This window comes from Chelonia mydas, chromosome 7 (assembly GCF_015237465.2).
Source record: "Chelonia mydas isolate rCheMyd1 chromosome 7, rCheMyd1.pri.v2, whole genome shotgun sequence".
Lineage (NCBI taxonomy): Eukaryota > Metazoa > Chordata > Testudines > Cheloniidae > Chelonia > Chelonia mydas.
In genome coordinates, this window is record NC_057853.1 from 52,438,477 (window position 1) to 52,458,301 (window position 19,825).

At 48.7% G+C, this 19,825-nt stretch overlaps 1 protein-coding gene across 16 annotated transcripts in view; it reads right to left on the bottom strand.

Annotated features, from left to right (window-relative positions):
* USP54 (ubiquitin specific peptidase 54) overlaps positions 1–19,825 on the bottom strand; it is a 251,006-nt gene that overhangs the window by 90,622 nt on the left and 140,559 nt on the right. For all 16 annotated transcript variants that reach the window (XM_043550398.1, XM_037905165.2, XM_037905160.2 and 13 more), the window contains one exon: positions 8,338–8,472. In XM_043550398.1, the coding sequence (XP_043406333.1) occupies positions 8,338–8,472 (135 nt within the window). The remainder of the gene's footprint in view (positions 1–8,337; positions 8,473–19,825) is intronic.

Genomic DNA, 19,825 nt, shown 5'->3' on the forward strand with positions numbered 1-19,825 from the left:
CCAGAGCCCTCCAGACGTCCAGGGCATGTAGCCTGCATTCCTCCTCCGACTTATGTGGCTTCAGAAAGAAGACCAATAAGTAACTTAGGAAGAAGAGAGCAGGAAGTCAAAGGCTCGAAGGGGAGACCCGTGAGACATGACAGTACCAGATTCAAGTCCCATGGAGGAACAGGATCCCTGACTTGTGGGTAGGGGCTCTCCACACCTATCACTGGCTGTGATATCCTGAGAGAAAACCGACCTGCCTTTGAGTGGTGGGTGGAAGGCCGAGATGGCTGCTAGATGGACCTTGATGGATGAAAGCAACAAGCCCTGAAGCTTGAGGTGCAGGAAGTAGTCTAGAATGCGCTGCAACGGGGCTCGCTTGGGACAGACCCCTTTATTCACCATCCAGCAGGTGAATCACTTCCATTTGGCCAAGTAGCTGGCCGTGGTGGAGGGCTTTCTACTGCACAACAGGACTCGCTGGACCTTGGACGAGCACTGCCTTCTTGTGCGTTTAGCCACACAGCAGCCAAGCTGTCAGACGAAGCGCCGCCAGGTTCGGGTGCAGGAGACTGCTGTGGTTCTGGGACAACAAGTCCACCCTGAGTGGCATCTGGAACAGGGTCACCACCAAGAGGTCCAGCAGCGTGCTGAATCAGTGATGGCGTGGCCACGCCGGCGCTATAAGGATGACCCTCACCCTGTCCTGCTTGATCTTCATGAGGACTGTGTGCAGCAACAGCACAAGAGGGAAGACGAACATCAGAGCCCCCGACCACGGGAGCAGGAAGGTATCCGACAAGGATCCCCGGCCCCTGCCCTGGAACGAGCAGAAGACATGGCATTTTCTGTTCTGCCTGAACACGAATAGGTCCACCCGGGGAGTTCCGCACCTGTGGAAGATAGAACTGACCACCTCCAGGTGAAGGGACCACTCTTGGGGAGATGAGAATGTTCTGCTGAGGCAATCCACCCAAGTGTTCCTGGGCCCTGGGAGGTGAGCGGCCACAAGATGGATATTCATGCTGCAGGCAAAAATCCCAGAGCCAGAGTGCTTCCTGCCATAAGGCAGATGAGCTGGCTCCCTCCTGCTTGTTGATATAGAAGACCGTGGCCACATTGTCTGCTAGGACCTGAACCGCCCCACCTTGTAAGTGAGGCCAAAAAGCCTGGCAGGCTAGGCGAACCGCCCTGAGCTCCCTGACATTAACGTGCAGGGACAAATCGCGACTGGACCAATGGCCTTGAGTACTCAAATCACCCAGGACCAAAGCGTCGGAGATGAGAGTCAGTCACCAATGAGATTGGGGCCGCAAAGGGGACTTCCTCCAGCACTGACATGGGGTCTTGCTACCAGGTAAGAGACAACAGTACGCCGTCTGGAATCCTGATCACCTGGGTCCATACTGTGCTGGTTGGGGACATAGACCGACACTGGCCACACCTGCAGGGGCCTGAGACAGAGTCATGCATGCCAGACCACATAAGTGCATGCTGCCATATGACCCAACAATCTCAGGCACGTGTGGGCAGTAGTGAATGGTTGGGCATGCAGAGATGAGACGAGGTCCACCATGGCCTGGAACAGTCTCAGGGAGGAAGGCTCTGGCTCAAGCGGAGTCGAGTACCGCCCCAATGAACTCTATGCATTGCACTGGGGTGAGGGTTGACTTTTTTTAGTTTATTATCAGGCCCAAGTCACGGCAGGTGGAACAGACCAGATTGAGACGCCTCCACACCTAATCTGAGGACCAGATGCTTATCAACCAGTTGTCGAAGCACAGGTACTTTTTGACTCCCTGACATTGCAGGTAAGTGGCCACTGGCGCTATACACTTCATGAAAACTTTCAGGGCTAACGAGAGACCAAAGGGCATCACTGTGACCTGGAAATGGCGCTGGCCCAACGTGAAACAGAGGAAACGTCGGTGCCCCAGGAATACAGAAATAGGGAAACACACGTCATTTAAATCGAGGGCGGCATACCAGTCTTCCAGATCCAGGGAGGGGATGATGGAGCCCAGGGAAATCATATGAAATTTCAACTTTTTGAGAGATGATTTGTTGAGGTGGCACAGGTCTAGGGTAAGTTTGAGGTCCCCTTTTGCATTCGGAATGAAGTAGTAATTGGAGTAAAATCCTCTCCCTTCCATGTCCTGCGGAACCCTCTTCCACTTCCCCTAGGCTCAGGAGGTTTTTGACCTCCTGAACAAAGGGTTGCTCGTGAGAAGGGTCCCTGAAGAGGGATGGGGAAGGAGGATAGAAGGGTTGGTCGGCTACAAACTGCAGCATATAGCCTAACGAGACTGTCGAGCACCCAGAGGTCCAAGGTGATATTGGACCAGGCTGACCAGAAAGGGTGGAGGCAGTTGAGGAAGATGGGGAACAGATATGGTGCAGTGACTGGGGCGTCATCCTCGGACACACCCTCAAAATGACTGCTTCTGGCTGCCTTGATCCCTGGAAGGAGCAGGCTGGGCAGGTGGATGAGACGTTGCTTAAACCCCGTCTTTGTCCTTTTCGTAGGAGCCGGAACGAGAGGTACCCCAAGACCTCGACAATGGTGGAGGCAGAGTGGGACAGACCAGCTTTCTGGCCTGCTGAGGAGTTTGTAGGCCTAAGGAGCGGAGGGTGGCCTAGGAGTCTTTAAGGCCGTGTAGCCTAGAATCAGTCAGCTCCAAGAAGAGCCCCGTTCCCTCAAACGAGAGGTCCTGGAGGGTGGATTGCATCTCCTGGGACAGCCCGGAAGTCTGTAACCAGGAGCTACGCCTCATGGCTATTGCAGAGGCGACCACCCTAGACGCCGAGTCCATGAAGTCCCAGGCCATCTGGAGGACACCCCTGGCTACCATCCTCCCTCTTCTATGAGAAAGGCGAACTCCTGTGGGAGGCTCTCTTTGAACTTGCCAATAGAATCCCACAGGTTAGAATAGAATATCAGGGTTGGAAGGGACCTCAGGAGGTCATCGAGTCCAATCCCCTGCTCAAAGCAGGACCAATCCCCAACTAAATCAAATTGTATCTTCCAAGTAGGGCCTGAGGGGTAGAGACCCTAAATTGGAGGCTTGTTGTGGAATAATTTTTTCTGCCAAATGAGTCTAACCTCTTGGCATCTTTATTTTTGGGGGTGCCACTCACCTGACCCTGCCTGTCTCTTTAATTGACGGCAGATACGACCAGGGACCCTGCAAGAGGGTGCATGTATAGGAATTCAAACCTGACGTTTGTCTGAATCGGTAACCGACAATTGGTGCGAGGGGGGCATTGGCATGATCGGCATGCCCCAAGCACTCCAATAGGGCAATTGCACTGGCCACCGGCCCTGCTGCCAGGATGGCATTGCGGAGGTGGACGCAACCTCAGGAGCTCAGTCACAGCGGTGCTGTCTCAGCGAGGGGCTGAAAGCCCTCTCCGTGCCAGAGGAATCCTTCTCTGGTGACCGCAGCGGGGCTGTGGACACCTGAGTCCGGCGGCTAACCATCACTGTGGATGAACGGAACCTTGAATAGGCAGATTGGTGCCGGGAGTAAGGGGATCAGCACCACGTTGCGGAACGTACCTGTGGTCTAGGTGATGGCGATTGACATCGTGGAGGTAGTTGGCAGAAGGATGACCGGTGCCAACCACATGGTGACCGGCACCTCCCTCTGGATGAGTCTCGTTGAGAAGGCAGAGACCAGGAGTGAAGTGCCAATAATCTGAAGCAGTGAACCAGTGACCTGGGGTGTGGCCACAAAGAGCTCTACCTCGGCTCTGGAGACCGGCGGCGTTCACTCGCCTTCTGAGAGGCTTTCTGAAAGGCTCCTTGTAGAGAGCCTTTTCTGGGTCCACCGTAGCATGCAGTGCCAGCTGCGATGGGAAGGCATTGACTCTGCCATGAGTCTGGGTCCCTTACTGCTCCCTGGAGATGGATCCCTTGGGGTTGGGGGGAGGTAGGAGGTCCCCTAGGGGATGTACCTCATGTAGCTCCTGGGTGGGCAGGCAGCCATAACAGGGTCCTTTACCCAATGCCCCTTGGTCCTTCCTGCTTGGTGCTGGGTCCCGCTTTTTTTACTTCTTTACTGGCAAAGGGGAATGGTCCCAGGTAGAGCCTAGTGCTGGGGGTGCACAATGCACTGAGACCAAAGTACTGGGAGTTGAGTCCAGCTGGGACGGCTCAAAGGCTGGGCGGAGAGCAGCTTCCATGAGGAGGGCTCTCAAACGGATGTTGCATTCTTTGTGTGTCCTGGGACACAAGTTCTTACAGATTCAACACTTTTCTTTTATATGCAATCCCCCCAAGCACTACAGACAGCTGCCATGGGGGTCACTAACAGGCATAGACATATTATAGTCAGCGCACGGATTAAAATCCGGAGACCAGGGCATGCTCTGCCTAGGGCAAAGTCCCCATGGGACCCTAACTTACTAACTACAGCGAAGAAGGAAACTACTGACCACTTGCTAGGCAAGAGAGAGAGACACTCCAACCAACCAGTAGGGTAGGGATAGGATACAGAGGGACCTAGACAAATTGGAGGATTGGGCCAAAAGAAATCTGATGAGGTTCAACAAGGACAAGTGCCGAGTCCTGCACTTAGGACGGAAGAATCCCATGCACGACTACAGACTAGGGACCGAATGGCTAGGCAGCAGTTCTGCAGAGAAGGACCTAGGGGTGACAGTGGACGAGAAGCTAGATATGAGTCAACAGTATGCCCTTGTTGCCAAGAAGGCCAATGGCATTTTGGGGTGTATAAGTAGGGGCATTGCCAGCAGATCGAGGGACGTGATCGTTCCCCTCTATTCAACATTGGTGAGGCCTCATCTGGAGTACTGTGTCCACTTTTGGGCCCCACACTACAAGAAGGATGTGGAGAAATTGGAGAGAGTCCAGTGAAGGGCAAAAAAATGATTAGGGGTCTGGAACACATGACTTATGAGGAGAGGCTGAGGGAACTAGGATTGTTTAGTCTACGGAAGAGAAGAATGAGGGGGGATTTGATAGCTGCTTTTAACTACCTGAAAGGTGGATCCAAAGAGGATGGATCCAGACTATTCTCAGTGATAGCAGATGACAAGACAAGGAGTAATGGTCTCAAGTTGCAGTGGGGGAGATTTAGGTTGGGTATTAGGAAAAACTTTTTCACTAGGAGGGTGGTGAAACACTGGAATGCGTTACCTAGGGAGGCGGTGGAATCTCCTTCCTTAGAAGTTTTTAAGGTCAGGCTTGAAAAAGCCCTGTCTGGGATGATTTAGCTGGGGATTGGTCCTGCTCTGGGCAGGGGACTGGACTAGATGACCTCCAGAGGTCCCTTCCAACTCTGATAGTCTATGATTCTATGATAACCACCATGCATAGGCTCGACCCCCTTTGCCTCTGGCCCCACCCCAACTCCACTCCTGCACCACCCCCTCCCACCTCCATTCCAACCCCTTCCCCAAAGTTCCCACTCCAACTCGGCCCCCTCCATGCCCCTATTCGACTCCTTCTCCAAATCCCCACCCTGCCTCTTCTCCGCCTTCTCCCCTGAGCACGCCACGTTCCAACTCCTCCCCCCTCCCTCCTGGAGCTTGCTACAGCTGTTTGGTGGCAGCAAGCGCTGGGAGGTAGGCGGAGGAGTGGGGATGTGGCACACTCAGGGGAGGAGGCAGCGGAGGAGGTGAGGTGGGGAGCTTGGCTGCCAGTTGGTGCAGAGCAACCACTAATTTTTCCCCATGGTTGCTCCAGCCCCAGAGCACCCATGGAGTCGGCACTTATGCCACCATGGGTGGTAAGAAGGAACTGAGAGGGAGTAGGGCCGGCAACTCCTGATATACCGACACATGAGGGCGGCACTCCAGAGGGCACCACAGCCGAACTATGGATACCGCTAAGGCAAAAGTCACTGACAACTGTGCACGTGGGCGTGCACACACCTAGAATGGAATGGACATGAGCAAGCACTCAAAGAAAAATCTAATTTGCTAATGTAGACCAAGCCCTAGCTGTATCTACACTGGGGGTTAGATTGACCTAATTATATCACACAGGGCTTGTAATTTTTCCAAGGCCCAAGCAATGTAGGTAGGTCAGTCTAATATTTAGTGCAGACCAGCCCTAAAGCTCAGTCTATACTAGCACTTATGTCATATAACTACGTTGCTCAGGAGAGTGGAAGGTCCAAAATTCTGAGCGACGCAGTTGTACCAACCTAACTCCCAGGGTAGAGAGCGTTATGTCGAAGAGAGGGCTACCGTCTCTCAGGGAGGTGGAGTACATACGCCAACAGGAGACGCCCTCCCTTCAGTGTATGTAGCATCTTTCCTGAAGTGCTACAGTGGTGCATCCGCTTCAGTGCAGCAGTTTAAGTGTAGACAAACCCTAGGAGTGGCCTTTTTTTTTTTTTGTTAGGTTAAACATCTTCCCAAGCAAACAAAACAAACAAGCGAACAGCCCTCTTGTACTGGAATAAAGAGTGTCCGCACAGGGTTAAGCCAGTATAACTATATTAGTTTAAATTCACACCTTGGCTTACACTGGTATAACTTTCCCATATTGACAAGCCCTTAGTTTATAGGCAGCTTAAAGGGCTGCCTATAAAACAGTTCTCAAAGGTCTGAACTTCCCCATTCATCATAATGGGCATTTATTCAGATGCTCAATAATGAAAAGTCTCAATTGTACTGCTGACTAAAGCATGCAAGGAATAAGAAAAATTTATTATGAAGCTATGCCATTGTCAGTGATGTTTCACTGTACTTAGAAAGTTATCACCACTTAATTTATTTTCCTTATTTTGAATCTTGGAGCCAAGAAACAGTGTTTAGCAATTTATCTATTTATCTCGTGTGACAAAGTTCCTCCTCTACCTTGGTGGGTCTTGCGCTTATTGGCAGATATGCTCGTCTTGGAGATTGACGGCAGCCCTTAGTTTGGCTGTTTTCGTGAACCCACAGTCCAGGTCAACTCCTCCTGTGTCCGATCAGGAGTTGGGAGGTTTGGAGGGAACCCAGGCACACCCTCTACTCCGGGTTCCAGCCCAGGGCCCTGTGGAATGCAGCTGTCTGGAGTGCCTCCTGGAACAGCTGTGCGACAGCTACAACTCCCTGGGCTACTTCCCCATGGCCTTCTCCCAACACCTTCTTTATCCTCACCATAGGACCTTCCTCCTGGTGTCTGGTAATGCTTGTACTCCTCCGTCCTCCAACAGTATGCGTTCCCACTCTCAGCTCCTAGCGCCTCTTGCTCCCAGCTTCTTACACGTGCACCACAAACTGAAGTGAGATCCTTTTTAAACCCAGGTACCCTGATTAGCCTGCCTTAATTGATTCTAGCAGCTTCTTGATTGGCTGCAGGTGTTCTAATCAGCCTGTCTGTCTTAATTGTCTCCAGAAGGTTCCTGATTGTTCTGGAACCTTTCTTGTTACCTTACCCAGGGAAAAGGGACCTACTTAACCTGGGGCTAATATATCTGCCTTCTATTACTCTCCTGTAGCCATCTGGCTCAACCCTGTCACACTAGGTATTTATTTGGCCCCATTTCCATAGTATATGAGAGCCTCACACTCTAGTGTATTTATTCTCAGAACATCCCTGTGAGTTAGAGAAGTGATATTATTCTTAAGTTACATATGGCAAACAGATTTATTTTGCAAACTCAGCAATGTTCTTTTAATTTTTTATTTTAAAATTCCTTCTGAGTTGGAAATACAAACCCGCCCACACCCTGGCCCCCTACGGCCAAGTTTGCAAACTGCCTACAATGTATTCTGATGGGAATCTCTTGCTGCGGTTGAACCATTCAAAGGGGATAGCTTGTAAGACTAGGTGCTCCCATACAGCTCAGATGCTGCATATTAGCAGCTGTCTAATTAAAAACACATTTTAAAGTTGCTACATGACAGTCTGATCTCAGAGTTACATGAGCATCCCAACTTTACATACCTAGGCCAGATGTCTGGCAAGAAGCTCAACACAACTAAGAGTTGTCATAGGAGGAAACTATTGCCCCCTTCAGTCAAGAAAGTTACTCTCTTGAAGCTCTGGGCATTCTATCCCAATTTGTCACAATTTTGCAAACAAGGAGTTCTCCACATAAGCCTTGTCCAAACAACATTTGAAACGGTCGGCAGCAACTGAGCACAGTTTCAGCTACAAAAATGAAGAGGGACTGTGTTTCCATTTCTCATTCATTAGCAATGGTCCCCAACAAAAACACACACCTGAACACTACAAACTTTGGGACTCAGGACCACCTCTTTTTTATAATACACAGTCCCTATACATACGTGGCTATGAGAATCAAAATAATTTAGTGTGGTGTTTTCTATACACCCCTGCAAAACTGGCCAGCTACCCGTATAATTGTGATACACAAACAGCATACTCACAAAACATTCAGCAGCATCATCCATGATGCCCAGCTGGAAGCGCTGCTCATCCTGAAAGGTCTTTGCAAGAGCACTGCGTAGGGCATCAGAGGGCAGTACTTTCTCACTGCTACACTGGAACTGATTGAAGATACCCTGGGGGGGGAAAGAGAAAGAAATGTCATCTTTATGGTTATGATAGAAATATTACATATTCCCAGCTGGTTTACTAAGCTTTGGGAGGTAAACATAAAATGAAAGAAACTTCTAAATCTAATTCACCACTTAGGCCTGGTCTACACCAGAAAATTAGATTGGTTTAACTATGTCAGTCAGGTGTGTGTAAAATCCACACCTGAGTGATGATGTTAAGCCAACCTAAATCGTTGTGTAGACAGCACTAGATTCAAGGAAGAATTCTTCCGCTGACCTAGTTATTGCCTCTCAGGGAGGTGGATTGCCTACTCCCATGAGAGAACTCCTCCTGTCAGCATCAGTAGTGTCTACACTGAAGCACTACAGTGGCACAGGGCTTTAAGTGTAAATAAACCCTTAGTATCAATTAATCTGCTCTGTTCCCTCCTGTTCAAGTTCAAATTTCTTGTCTTCATCTTCAAGGCCCTTATGTTACTCTGCTCCATTTCCTTCCTAATTTCTTATGTCACATCAAACCACAACCTTCACCAACTGTCAGCCTCAAACTTTACTCATCCTTTTCTTGCACGATTCTCCTCATGCTTTCCCACACAATTTACAAGACATGAAATACTACCCAGTTCTGGTCCACTAGGCCACCACTCTAATAAGAAAGGCCATACCAGATCAGACCGATGGTCGTTCTAGTCCAGTATCCCATCTCTGACAACAGCCAAAACGAGATGATTCAGAGAAAGGTGCAAGGAACCTCTAAGTGGGTGATTATGGAATTATATGAACACAGGGGAAGTTTCTTCCTAATCCCATCAGAGGTTGTCGTATGCCTGAAGATTGAAGGTTTGTGGGTTTTTTAAATCCAGTCTAACGTAACTGTGCATGTTTTCATTACCCATATAAATGTTCAATCCTTTTTTGAATCCCGCTAAGCTCTATTCTTCAGTGATATTTTGTGGCTAGGAGTTCCAAGGGATAGGTATGTGCTGTGCAAAAAAAGTCTGTCAGTTGTAAATTTACCGCCTTTCAGTTTTATTTGAAGTCCTCTTGTTCTAGCATTATAACAGAGTAAGTAGGAGTGACTAGTTTATCTTCTCCAGACTGTTCATTATTTTGTACATATCTAACACATCCTTTCTTTGGGTTGTTGGGTTTAGTGTGCAAGTGTTGGGTGGTGTTGATGGCCTGACAGACAGGATGATTTGGTGGTCCCTTCTGAGCTTGAACCCTGACTATTTGGCATAATATTTTTAGTATCCTTTTCCATACCACTCCTTACGTAGCCTAACTTTTGTTTTTGCTTATTTTGTCTGCTGCTGCACACTCAGCAGCAGCTTTCCTAAAGCTGTCCAAATGACACCCAGGTCTTTTTCCTGAGTGGTCAGTGCTGAGAACCCAGCAATGTGCATAAGTAGTGCCAGTATGCATTATTCCTTCCAATTTGGGTTACACTGAGTTTACCAACACTGAATTTCACCTGCCATCATGCTGCCATTCACATAGCTTTGATAAGTCCCTAGGAGGCTCCTCATAGTTGTTGCAGCATTCCCTTTATTTGTATCCCTCCTAAGAACTCACTTTTTCAATTATGTTCACAAGAAAAGAGTCAACAGTAGTTAAATAAGATCAGGCCCGCTGATTGGGGGGCGGGGAGGGCAAAGGGGGCCACTGCTCAGAGGTCTGGGGTCTCTGCACGCTGTCCCCACCCCAAGCACCAACTCCACGGTTCACATTGGCTGGGCAGTGGCAGGCAGAAACCCCCCTGGAACCACCGCCTAGGAGCTGCTACCAGAGGGGTGTGCCGGTCGCTTTCGGGAGCCACCCGAGGTAAGTGCTGATCCCCTGACCTGCTCCTGCACTCCAACCCCCTGCCCCAGCCTAGAGCCTCCACCCAAATTCCCTCCCAGAGCCCGCACCCAAACTCCTTCCCGGAGCCCACACTCTTCACCCCCTCCCACACCCAAACTCCCTCCCGGAGCCCGACCCCGCACCCAAACTCCCTCCCGGAGCCCGACCCCGCACCCAAACTCCCTCCCGGAGCCCGACCCCGCACCCCCTCCTGCACCCAAAATTCCTCCCAGACCCTGCAACCCTTCCCACACCTCAACCCTCTGCCCAAGCCTGGTGAAAGTGAGTGAGGGTGGGGGAGCGCGAGTAATGGAGGGAGGGGGGATGGAGTAAATGTGGGGGGGCTCGGAGAAGGGACAGGATGGGACGGGGCGTGGTCTCAGGGAAAGGGCAGGGCAGGGCAAGGGTCTTTGGGTTTGCACAATTAGACAGTTGGCAACCCTACCGGGTGGGCATCTAGAAGCCCTGGCCGTGTCAGAAAAGCGCAGCTGGCAGCTCGCTGGGCATGAGCCAGCGCAGGTGCAGCACCACCCAAATGTCAGGCAAACCACGTCCACGTGGGCGCCCATTGACTGTTCTGCCCTAGGATCTGGTATTGCTGTCAGCGGGCTTGAGTAAAATCAATCATTCCCAATTAAAAATAGCATTATTAAACTAGCCAAATAAGTGGAGAACGGAGGGGCCTGAAGTTGCCAGATTGCTTTGTTTGCCCAGCTAGCATCATAGGTCTAATTCCCGTGTGCATACCTTTAAAGAAGATCTATAATCATTTTGTCCCCTGTGCCACTTCTTGCCATTAATTACAGACAGCTTTTCCCCAGCACTGAGATGCTGCATGCATTGGACATGGACTGTCTATATCTTATTTATTTTCCAAGTTTAATTACTGTTATTGGTCTCTATATTATTGTCATTTCCGTGAGCTGGTGAATTGGGATAAAGTTTGCTAAGCCCTGCAATCTTGGGTGCTTTCAGGGAACTAAGAAATTGCAACACAAAGCCTCTTATGTTAATAGTAACTGGTTCCTGTATGCTACTCCTGCAAAGAGCAGAGGAGATTGAATTACACCTCATTCCCTTCATTCCCTATGACATACTGTACCTCAAAGTAGCACCCTGTAACCACCATATTCACCATTTGTATATGGTTGTGATATTTCATAAAAAGAACGCTATGTACGTCACCTTATGAAACATCATGATCTGCTGAAACTCATTGTTCTGTCAAAATATGTATATGTTAATGTGTAGGAAGTTATGAGATTTTGCTATATGGTTGTTATTGCAATATGTTGTGAGTTTGGGAGACGCCCACTGCTCGCACTTCAATGACTAAGGTGGTGACACACACCCAAATGGGTGTTAAGCAACCATCACATGCCATTGACCAGCAAGGGAATTTTAAACATGAGAGCTGCAAATCTGCAAGAGACAGTTGTGCAAGTACCACACAAGGAGGATTGCTTAACTTTGTGACTCGGCGAGGCCTACCAGGACACGTCTGGGCCAGTGTTTTTCCTGGGACATGAACTGACTGAGTAAAATCAGGGACAGCAGTATCACGAGACCATCTCTCTCCTCTCCCACCTACGCTGAAGGCAACAAGATTGCTGGGAAGACAAAGGCCTGGTCTACACTGGGGGGGTGGGGGGAAATCGCTCTAAGATACGCAACGAGAATAGCGTAGCTGAAATCAACATATCTTAGATCGACTTAGAATCACTTACTTCACGTCCTTGACGGCCGCCGCTCCCCCGTTGACTCCACTTCCGCCTCTCGCCGTGGTGGAGTTCTGGAGTTGATGGCAGAGCTATCGACTTATTGCGTCTACACAAGACGCGATAAATCGATCCCCGATATATCGATCACTACCCGCTGATCTGGCGGGTCGTGTAGAAGTGGCCAAAGACTTTCAACTGAAGAAACTGGTCCCAGGCTGAGAAGGAAATTCAGCCTGTGTATTAAGAACTGTAACCTGCCTGAAACATCAGGTGGGGTGAGAAAGGCTGTTTAATTCAATTCTTGCTTAGTCTGAAAGTTTAGGATTTAGACTGGGATTTTATTTTTATTTCTTAGGTAACTATCTCCGACTTTTCTGCCTACCACTTAAAATCTTTCTGTAGTTAATAAACTTATTTTAATGTTTTATCCTTACCAGTGAGTTTGACTGAAGTGCTTAGGGAATCTGCTCAGATTGCAACGGTTGCTGAGTGTCCACTATCCTTTGACGATGAGCAAACTAATTAATGAGCTTCCATTGTTCAAAAGAAGGTCTCGAGCAGTGTAAGGCAGTACATTTCTGGGGTGCAAGGCTGGAAGGATTTGCTGGTGTTTTCCTGTGTATGGTTCATGAGTAGTTTAGAGAGCATTCATGCAAGTTAGCTGGATGTGTCCCCGCATGTTGCTGAGTGAGTGATAACAGCACCTGGAGGGGTTGCTGCTTGTCACTAGCAAAGCATTGTGAGAGATAGCCCATGCTGGAAAGTTCCCACAGTTCCAGGTTGTAACCTGGGATCCCATCACACCCTCCAATCCTGCTTCCACCTCTCTCAAAGAGCAATCATATTCTCTTTGGAGATCACCAAGAACATTTAGTACAGAAGAAGAGAGTAACATATTATAGTCCCACTAAACATACCTGTAACTGGGATTTCTCCAAAAGCAAACAAAGATCTGGCAGGACAATGTAAAGGGAGTGGGAGAGTAAATAAGGTTGATTTCTTGACGCGGTTTCCAAACAAATACTAACTGGGTGCATCTATACTTAAAGTTTTTGCACTGTTGGTGTGGCACCAGTGCAGTTCCCTTAGCAGCAGCCATGTTGAAAATGCTAGTGTTGACAGGGTTGGGCACTACAGTAGTAAAAATGCCTTTGCCCTGTTGACACTATTATTTGGTATTGTGGTAGTGCCTAGGGGCCCATTCAGGGTATGTCTACACTGGAATGTAAGCCCAGGGTTTGAACAAAGGCTCAAGCCTAACCCCCCTTCTGTCTAAACACAAATTGTGCTAACCCAGGGCTCAGACTGAGGACCTCATGGGGGTTGAGGGTGTAAGTCTGAGTCAAGCCAGGACCCAGGGTTCAAGCCCTATTACTTTGCTGTCCAGATGCAGTCTTATGGGGGTCATGCTCTCGGAGTCTGCCAAAAGACTTCCACATCCCCACAGGCTGACTTTCTTCATTCTCTGGAAAGCCAAGTTTGGGGGACAGTCAAGTTTTCTCACACCGCATTATGAACAAAGGGCAGCCACATTTTGGGAGGGCGCTGGAAGTCTGGGATATGGGTGGTTGGACTTGGGCCTGCATTATGCAGTGTAAACGCTGGAGCTCCAGGTTGGGGTCTGTGATAAATAAAGTGGTGGGGTAACTCCCGTTTATGGACACCCAGCCAGCCATTTAGCTATAAAATTCCTTTTAGTGGCTGTTCTCTGCTTGCTTTACCTGTAAAGTTTTAACAAAGTTCCCCAGGTAAAGGAAAAGGAGTGGGTACCTGACCAAAAGAGCCAATGGGAAGGCTAGAACTTTTAAAAATGGAGAAAAAACTTCCCTTTGTCTGTGTCTGTTATTCTCTGGAGAAGGAGACACGGAGCAGCAATGCTATAAGCAGGAATGCTGTGTAAGGCTTCATCAGATAATACCTAGAATTACTTATTTGAAACCCCACAAATGTATAAGTAAATTCGGAATGTTTAGCTAGATACAATCAGGTTTATTTTTTATTATTTTGGCTTGTGGATCTCCTCTGTGCTAACCCCAGATGCTTTTCTTTTGCTTGTAACCTTTAAACTGAACCTCAAGAGAGCTACCTTAATGCTTAATTTTTGTAATTGTTTCTTGTAAGATCTGGCAAAAAGCCTAAGTTCCAAATGTATTTTTCCCCCTCTTTTCTTTTCTTCTCTTCTCTTTTCTTGTTTTTGCTGCCTGTGGGGGAACAGGCCTGCAAAGGGATCAGCCTGCAAAGCCAGGGAGTCCAACAAACCGTTTATTTTGTTTTCTTTTCTATATGCGTGGCAACAGAATAGCTACACTAGAGTAGGGCAGCCCTGTGCATGAGGTTGAGGTCAGGCACCGAAACCTTAGAAAAACCAGTCTTCCAAAGCAGCACACCACAGAGAATACAGACCCAGATCAAGCCCAGACATCCAGCTTCATGACGGAAATGAACGGGGACTCCCCAGGACGGAAGGGATAGCCCTTCCCTAACCGAGATCCCGGTGCCAGGAGGGAGGGAGGGAGGCCTTTAACTCAGGCCAAGTTCTAACTGAGGCATAAAGGAATTTCTACCTAGAGATGAAGTGCTTGGAAGTGGAGAACGAGAGCTTGGAGGCGGAAATGCAGGCAAAGTGCTTGGAGGCGGAAGCGGAGGAGAGAAGAGAGGCAAAGCACTTGGAGGCAGAGTTAGAGCTGAAGTGCTTAGAGCTGGAAAGGGCTAAGCTGGGTCTACCAGGTAACCCTAACAGTCCTTCTCCAGGTGCCACTCCCCATTCCAAGAAATTCCCCACATACAAGGTATGCGATGATATAGAGACCTTCTTAGAAAATTTTGAAAGGGCCTGCCTTGGATACAACATCTCTACAGACCAGTATATGGTGGAACTGAGGTCATAGCTCAGTGGACCCTTAGCAGAGGTGAAATGCCTAAAGAACCCATGAACAACTATGAACTTTTTCTTTTTAAAAAGGCCAGAATTAGAATGGGGCTAACACCTGAGCATGCCTGTCTGTGGTTCAGAGCCCTAAGGTGGACGTGGCATTTTCCTGACACGCCTACCACATCGTAAAAAATTGGGATGCCTGGATATCAGGAGCAAGTGTTAAGTCTCTGGAAGATCTCTCTCTCTCCCAATGCAAATGGAGCAGTTCTTAGAGGGTGTTCCTGAGGAAATAGAAAGGTACATCCTCGATGGAAAGCCCAAAACTGTAATCGAGGTGAGGGAGATTGGAACCAAATGGGTGGAGGTGGCGGAGAAGAAGAAAGTTAGTAGCAGTTCGAAAGGATACCAGAAGGGGCAACCCGAGACGACACCCCACCACTGGGGTCATCCCAAAGCCCCATCTTGCAAAGAGGAGCCCTCCACACAGCCAGGGAGATCCCAGATGCCCTCTCATCCCACTACCCCACTTTCCAACCATCCAACTCGCCCCAGCCCACAGTCAGTTCGGCGATGCATTAAATGTAATGAGCTATGGCATGTAAAGGCCAACTGCCCCAAGAGCACCAGCTGACTGCAGCTCATCACCTCGGAGTCCCACCAAGAACCTTCAGGCCCAGATGCCTCACAAATACCACCAGAGCGAAGGGAAACTGTGAGTGTGAGCGGGAGGAAGATTACTGCGTGGAGAGACACTGGTGCACAGGTGTCAGCTATCCACCAAACCCTGGTGGACTCCAAATTCATCGACCCAGAGGCCCAAGTGCAAGTGCAACCTTTTAAGGCCACCTCTTAACTTGCCTACAGCCAGGTTGCCTGTCCAGTACAAGGGCTGGTCAGGAATATGGACTTTTGCAGTCTATGACTATTATCCCATTCCCATGCTGCTGGGAGAAGACTTAGCCAACCATGTGAGGCTAACAAAAAGGGTGGGGATTGTTACCCGCAGCCAGGCTAAATAGGCCTCCACACCTAACTCCATTCCTAAGCCTCCTACAGGAGCCAAGCCAGAGGTGGTGAAACGAGTCTATGGCAGCAGTTGTAAATACAGTTCCTGGAACCCAGCCAGAACCAGACCAAGGATCAGAGCTGGCAGAGCAGTCAGCACCACAGCCCATGCTTCCAACCCCACCAGAGTCAGGGGAGGCAGCACCAAAGGGTGTCACAGAGCCTGCACCTACAGCAGCAGCTAAACCGGAGCAAGAGGCTCAACTGGAGCCTGAAATACCACCTAGTACACCAGCGGAGAGTGGTTCACAGACAATGGAAACAACCCCATCACCTACGTCGCTTCCAGTGGGACCAAGCCCAAGTCCACAGCCCAGTGAGGAACTAATGTCTCCAGCATCAAGGAAGCAGTTCCAGACAGAGCAGGAAGCGGATGAGATACTCAAGGGAGCTTGGATGGCGGCATGGAGCGACCCACCACTTCTCAGCTCTTCTAATAGGTCCAGGTTTGTTATAGGAGGATTCTTATACAAGGAGACCCTTTCTGGTGTGCACAAGGATGACTGGCATCCTCAGAGACAGTTGGTAACTCCAACTAGGGGACAGCTCTTGAGCTTAGCCCATGATAATCCTAGTGGCCATGCTGGGGGGGAACAGGACCAAAGACCTTTTGGGGAAGTCATTCCACTGTGAGGGGATGGGCAAGGATGTTTCTACCTACGTCTGGTCTTGTGAAGTGTGCCAGAGGGTGGGAAAGCCCCAAGACCAGGTCAAGGCCCCTCTCCAGCCACTCCCCATCATTGAGGTTCCATTTCAGCATGTAGCTGTGGATATTCTGGGTCCTTTCCTGAAGAAGACACCCAGAGAAAAGCTGTATATACTGATCATCATGGATTTTGCCACCCAATGTCCAGAAGCAGTAGCTTTAAGCAACACCAGGGCTAAAAGCATGAGCCAGACATGGTCAGACATTTTTGCCAGGGTAGGTTGGCCCTCTGACATCCTTACAGATTCGGGAACTAACTTTCTGGCAGGGACCATGAAACATCTTTGGAAAGCTCATGGGGTGAACCACTTGATTGCCACCCCTTACCACCATCAAACAAATGGCCTACTGGAGAAGTTTAATGGGACTTTGGGGGCCATGATATGTAAATTCGTGAATGAGCATTCCAATGATTGGGACCTAGTGTTGCAGCAGTTGCTCTTTGCCTACAGGGCTGTACCACATCCAAGTTTATGGTTTTCACCCATTGAACTCATTTATGGCCATGAAGTTAAGGGGCCATTACAGTTGGTCAAGCAGCAATGGGAGTGGGTTACATCATCTCCAGGAACTAACATTTTGGACTTCCTAACCAACTTGCAAAACACCCTGAAGGACTCTCTAGCCCTTGCTCAAGAAAACCTACAGGATGCTCAACAAGAGCAAAAGGCCTGGTATAATAAACATGACCGAGAGTGTTCCTTCAGAGTAGGTGACCAAGTCATGGTCCTGAAAGCACTCCAGGCCAATAAGATGGAAGCATCGTGGGAGGGGCCATTTATAGTCCGAGAGCGCCTGGGAGCTGTTAATTACCTCATAGTGTTCTTAAACCCAACCCTAAAATCTAAAGTATACCATGTTAATTCTCTAAAGCCATTTTATTCCCGAGAAATCAAGATTCTCCCGTTTACAGCCCAGGAGAAAGACGATGCTGAGTGGCCTGAAGAAGTCTACTATGAAGAAAAAAGCAACGGTGGTGTAGAAAAGGTGAGCTTTTCCATCACCCTTGGGCGTAAGCAGTGACAGCAAATCCAGGAGCTGTGCACCAGCTTCGCGCCAATGTTTTCAGCCATCCCAGAACGGACAGAATGGTTATTGACACAGGTTATGCTCACCCAATTAGAGCCTAACCCTACCGGATGGCTCCTCAAGCCAAAACTGCAATAAAAAGGGAGATCAAAGACATGTTACAGATGGGCCTCTCAGAGTGCATGGGCCTCTCCAGCGGTTCTGGTTCCCAAACCAGATGGGGAAATCTGCTTTTGTGTGGACTACCATAAGCTAAATACTGTAACTCATCCAAAAAACTATCCAATGCCACCTAGAGATGAGCTATAGGAGAAACTGGGTCGTGCCCATTTCATCTCAGTCTTAGACTTAAATGAGGGGTACTGGCAAGTGCCGCTAGATGACCGAGCCAAGAAAAGGTCAGCCTTCATCACCCATGTAGGGTTGTATGAATTTAATGTGCTCCCTTTCAGACTGCGAAATGCATCCACCACTTTCCAGAGACTGGTAGATAACTTTCTGACTGCATTTGGGTAATTTGCAGTCACCTACCTTGACAATATGGGTATATTCTCTGATTCATGGGCAAAACACCTGGAGCACCTCCAAGTTGTCTTCCAGCACATAAGGGAGGCAGGATTAACAGTTAAGGCCAAAAAGCATCAAATAGGCCTAAGCAAGGTAACGTAATTTGGACAGCAGGTGGGTCAAGGTACTATCAACCCCCTACAAGCTAAGGTAAATGCTATCCAAAATTGGCCTGTCCCTAAATCAAAGAAACAGGTCCAATCCTTCTTGGCCTTGGCCGGATATTACCAACGATTTGTATTACACTACAGCCAATTTTCCACCCTACCGACAGTCCTGACCAGGAAAAGACAGCCAACTGCCGTTCAGTGGACTAAAGGCTGTCTGACATTTCTCAACCAGCTTAAGGCGGCTCTTACATCTGACCCTGTACTGAGGGCCCCGGACTTCGACCAACCATTTGTCGTAACCACAGCTGCGTCCGAGCGTGGTATGGGAGCAGTTTTAATGCAGGAAGGACCAGATCAATAATTCCAACCTGTCGTGTTTCTCAGCAAAAAACTTTCTGAGTGGGAAAGCCACTGTTCAATCTCAGAAAAAGAATGCTACGCAATTGTGTATGCTCTGGAGAAGCTACGCCCATACATTTGTGGACGGCGGTTCCACCTGCAGACTGACCATGCTGCACTGAAGTGGCTTCACACAGTCAAAGAGACTGACAAAAAACTTCTTTGGTGGAGTTTAGCTCTTCAAGACTTTGATTTTGAGATACAACACATTTCAGGAGCCTCTAAGAAAGTGGCTGATGCACTCTCCCGGGAAGGTTTCCCAGAATCAGCGAGGTAAAAATGTCCCTGCATTCTAAGTCATTGTAATCCTTAAAATGTAAAAAGTACAGTTTAGTTCTTCATGTAATTATTAGTAAAATTAGAGGTGCATGTATCTTTTTAACTCTGTTTACTAAACCTCCAGGAAGAAATCCCAGCCAGTGTGGACCCAACCTGACCCGACCCAGGCTGGCCAGCACCATCTGTGATTTGGGGGGGGTGTGATAAATAAAGTGTTGGGGTACCTCCCTTTTATGGACACCCAGCCAGCCAGCTAGCTATCAAATTCCTCTTAGTGGCTGTTCTCTGCTCGCTTTACCTGTAAAGGGTTAACAAAGTTCCCCAGGTAAAGGAAAAGGAGTGGGCACCTGACCAAAAGGTCAGACTTTGACTCCCTCAGGGAACTGATGGGCAGGATCCCCTGAGAGAACAACATGAAGGAGAAAGGAGTCCAGGAGAGCTGGCTGTATTTTAAAGAATTCTTACTGAGGTTGCAGGAACAAACCATTCCGATGTGTAGAAAGAATAGTAAATATGGCAGGCAACCAGCTTGGCTTAACAGTGAAATCCTTGCTGATCTTAAAACACAAAAAAGAAGCTTACAAGAAGTGGAAGATTGGACAAATGACCAGGGAAGAGTATAAAAATATTGCTCAGGTATGCATGAGTGAAATCAGGAAGGCCAAATCACACTTGAAATTGCAGATAGCACGGGATATTAAGAGTAACAAGAAGGGTTTCTTCAGGTATGTTAGCAACAAGAAGAAAGTCAAGGAAAGTG